We start from the raw sequence: 3,696 nt of genomic DNA on the forward strand, positions 1-3,696 counted from the left end.
TTGGAGCAATTTTAAAAATAAAAAGATGATTTTAATATTAGAAAAAAAAATATTAAGAGTCAAAATAATATTTTATTGTATATTTTTATATTTTTTAAGAACCACATAATTGGATCTGATTATTGTTCGTTGGATCTATTCCTTCTTAAATCAACTGTGAGATGAGGAAGAGTTGTTATACTTATTCCTTTATATGGCAATATGGCATGACCAATTTTTCTTTTTTTGTTTCTTTAAAATAGAGTACTATATCTAATACTACAATCAATTTATCTAACATAACTTGAGATAACTTAGTCTTCGATTCGCTAGATTATTACACACATGCTGCTAACATAACTACACATCTTATCTATACTCCTTTGTTCTAAAAATACTCTTTGATAATCCACCTTATCAAGTTGCAATAGCATAATTTTTTTTTAATGATAAAAAGAAAAATGAAAAAGCAAAAAGAAAGTGTCCCAATAAGAATATCCCAGAATTCTTTCAACAACTTGCTCATAAAAGAAATTTACACACTTACAAGCATAGCTGTTTTTTCAAAAGAAAGTAAAAGTAATTAAAAATAAATCCTTTAATAATGACTTTACAAATCTTTATCATCTAAAGGACTAAAAAAGACATAACAAAAATATATAACCACAAAGTGCTCTTTAACATGTCGGCAAAACCTGCATACATAGCCAAAGAAGAAGCATGAGAAATAATCATGATAGGGAATTGGCAACCCTTTTGAGATGGATCTTCATCTGTTATAATAGCCAAGCCAGAAAAATCACAGTCCCAATCTCTCTGATTGTTCACTTGATAATACATATTGAAGGCATAAGATGCATTCCCTTCAAGTGTTAGGCCATTACAAGAGGAACCGTATCCCAAAGCAGTGCAATCTGATAGGCTACAAGCATAGTCAATGCTATCTGGCAAGTAGTTTAAGTCAACAGCATCAGGGTCTAAGATACACCATTGTTTCTCCCTGTACCTCACTCCTTCCACAGGAGCCAGACCCTTATTCTCGTTCATACCTACGTTGCACAAACACCAATGTCAATATTAGATTATGTAAGATACAAATACAACAATATATAAGATTACCTTTCAAGTCGAGTTGGTACTTTGGTTTGCCATCAAACTCAAAGATGCCCCAATGCCTCTCAAAATTACCAGGTGCAATGCTCTTAGCATTCTCATCAATAAGACTAAATAGATAAATGTCAATTGTTGTGCCTTTCCTCTTAGGAGTTCCAGTCCCACTCATAACATGTTTGAGCAAACCCATATTGAACCTTTCTGCATTCTTGACATTAGCATTTTTGTCACCATCAGTTGGCCACCCGACTTCACCAACCATGACATGCATCTCAGGGTACCCTGCCTTCTCTAGAGCCCAGAGAAGCGTGTCCAGATTCGCGTCGAAAACATTGGTGTAGACCGAATTGCCATCCCTTAGAGGCTTGTTGTTGCCATCAAAGAATGCAAAATCAAATGGGAAATGATCATTTCCATAGAGACTAAGGAAGGGATAGATATTAACTGTGAAAGGTGCATTGTTTGAGTATAAGAACTGGATTATCTCAATTGTGAGGTCTCTAACTTCAGGTCTGAAGTCACCTGCTGAAGGAACTGGATTTGATTCTGGGGAATAGTATATGTCTGCATTGAATGGAACTGTTACTTTCACCCTTGATCCAATCCCTGCATTGTTCAGTGATGTTTGAATGTTCTTCAGAGCTGGCAGAGTTGATTGTAGATAGCTGCCATTATATTCCTTAAGGAAAGGTTCATTCCCCACTGCTATGTACCTGCAAGAATCAAAGAAGAACATAGAGTTCAAAACAGAAGAAAGAATGCTAGTTTTTAAAGTATGATATAAACTCTTCCATTCTAACAGTTGTCTTCAATGAAAAGTTTGGAATATACCATCAAGAATTTGACCAAGAAAAATTAAAAGAAACAGTGAAAAATGGTGTGATCAAATATTGAACTATATACTTAACTTGATGTTTACTCCACCAGTGTACAAGTAACTGGTGACATTCTCATCAACCCAAGAATCTGCAACCTTTGGATTCTTACTCATTTCTTCCAACATATTGTTTGGAATAGCCAACATAACTTCAATATCAGTTCCTATAAGTGCAGCCATGATCCATTCCTCTGCATCAAACAGCTTCAACTTATCGAAACCGTTTTCTTGAAGCATCTTAACCACTTTCTCTGGTGGAAGCTGGTGAGTTGCCATTGTTCCCCAGTTTACTCCAACCCCAGAAACCCACAAGAACATAGTTGACAATACAATGAGGAATATTGCTTTTTCTTCTGCCATGTTCTTTCTTTCTTTCTATACTGAGTTTTATGCTTTGGAATAAGCAGAGATTCAAAGAATAATGACAGAAAAAGAAACCAAACAAATTGGAGAATCAATGAAATGGAAGAAACTGAGAGAGAAAGAGAGAAAGGGGGGAAGTTATGATTCTTGGTTTCAGAATTTATAGTTGAAAAGGGAAGAAAAGGTTTCTTTCTTAGTGTTTGTTCTTGTGTGTGTGTGTGCGCGTGTGGTTTCAGTGACTTCATGGAGAAGGTAAAACAAAGGACTAAGAATTGGTTTGCAAGAAAATTTTAAAGAAAAATAAATAGGAGGGAAATGGAACAAAGATTCGTTACTTAACTCAGTTAAAGAAGTGCCAGATATTGCCAGCATGTGTTGCATTTGTCTTAAACTCTTGTTCAATAATAATAATAATAGCATTTAGTTCATATTTCATAACTAAGATTGTATTAAGAAATTATATATATATTAAAAAAGAACCTATACATTAAATGTTTATGAGAATATAACATATCAATTTGAAAGCTACAATGTTTATGGAGAATTATTATCTCACTATTCTTTTTCATGCTCACGTATTCAAATGGGATTGCTTTGAAAGATAAATGCATGCAAAATGGGGACACAATACACAAAGACTCTTTTAGCATTGACTGGTAATTGACTAGAATAGAAGAGGGACAGGGTCGTCAAATCACCCACTTTCCACCTTAAATTTACGTGTACATTACTATTATCTTATTAAATTATTATCCTATCTTGCTTTATTGTGTGTGTGTGTAATACACACAATGAGTTAGTATCAAATAATACCACTCATTTTAAATACTTATATAATCTACTATAATATATATATATATAACAAAGTAGAACTTTAATAAAAAAAAAAAAAAAGGAGTTTAGGGGCTCCCTTTTTGCCTCGCATTAGAAGCATTTCAATTTTAGAAAATTATATTGGCTCAGCAGGGAGTGTTTATCCTCACACGACATGATATGAAAGCATATTTATAATATAGTATATTAGTTCGTTTTACGTCACTCACGTAGTGCCTTGGAAAAATTATTATCCCACCCAAGTATTTAGGAATGAAAGTATATATAACTTAATGATTAATGATTACCCTATACTGGATCCTTCTAAGTCAAGCTAGCGTAGGTAATAAAGTATATTCAGCTTCAAGTTCTTGCAGTTTAGACCAAAAGAATAATGTAAAATCAATTTTTGCTAAAAGTAGAAGCAAAAATAAAATAAAATTAGCTTATAAACAAGTTAATTTGGAAAAACAACTTAATTAAAAAAAATTTTAAAAAAAAACAACTTAAAACATAAAAAATTATTTTATTTTCTAAAAACTAATTTGACT

General features: G+C 32.8%; 1 protein-coding gene across 1 annotated transcript; it reads right to left on the bottom strand.

The window, feature by feature from the left end:
• On the bottom strand, positions 485-2,702 carry LOC107633048 (glucan endo-1,3-beta-glucosidase 8-like). Its single transcript, XM_016336683.2, has 3 exons — positions 2,001-2,702; positions 1,099-1,805; positions 485-1,028 (listed from the first exon to the last, which is right to left on the bottom strand). The coding sequence occupies exons 1-3, from the start codon at positions 2,327-2,329 to the stop codon at positions 607-609; spliced, it is 1,458 nt and encodes a 485-aa protein (XP_016192169.1). The 5' UTR covers positions 2,330-2,702; the 3' UTR covers positions 485-606.

Source organism: Arachis ipaensis, chromosome B03 (genome assembly GCF_000816755.2).
Source record: "Arachis ipaensis cultivar K30076 chromosome B03, Araip1.1, whole genome shotgun sequence".
NCBI classification, from domain to species: Eukaryota; Viridiplantae; Streptophyta; class Magnoliopsida; order Fabales; family Fabaceae; genus Arachis; species Arachis ipaensis.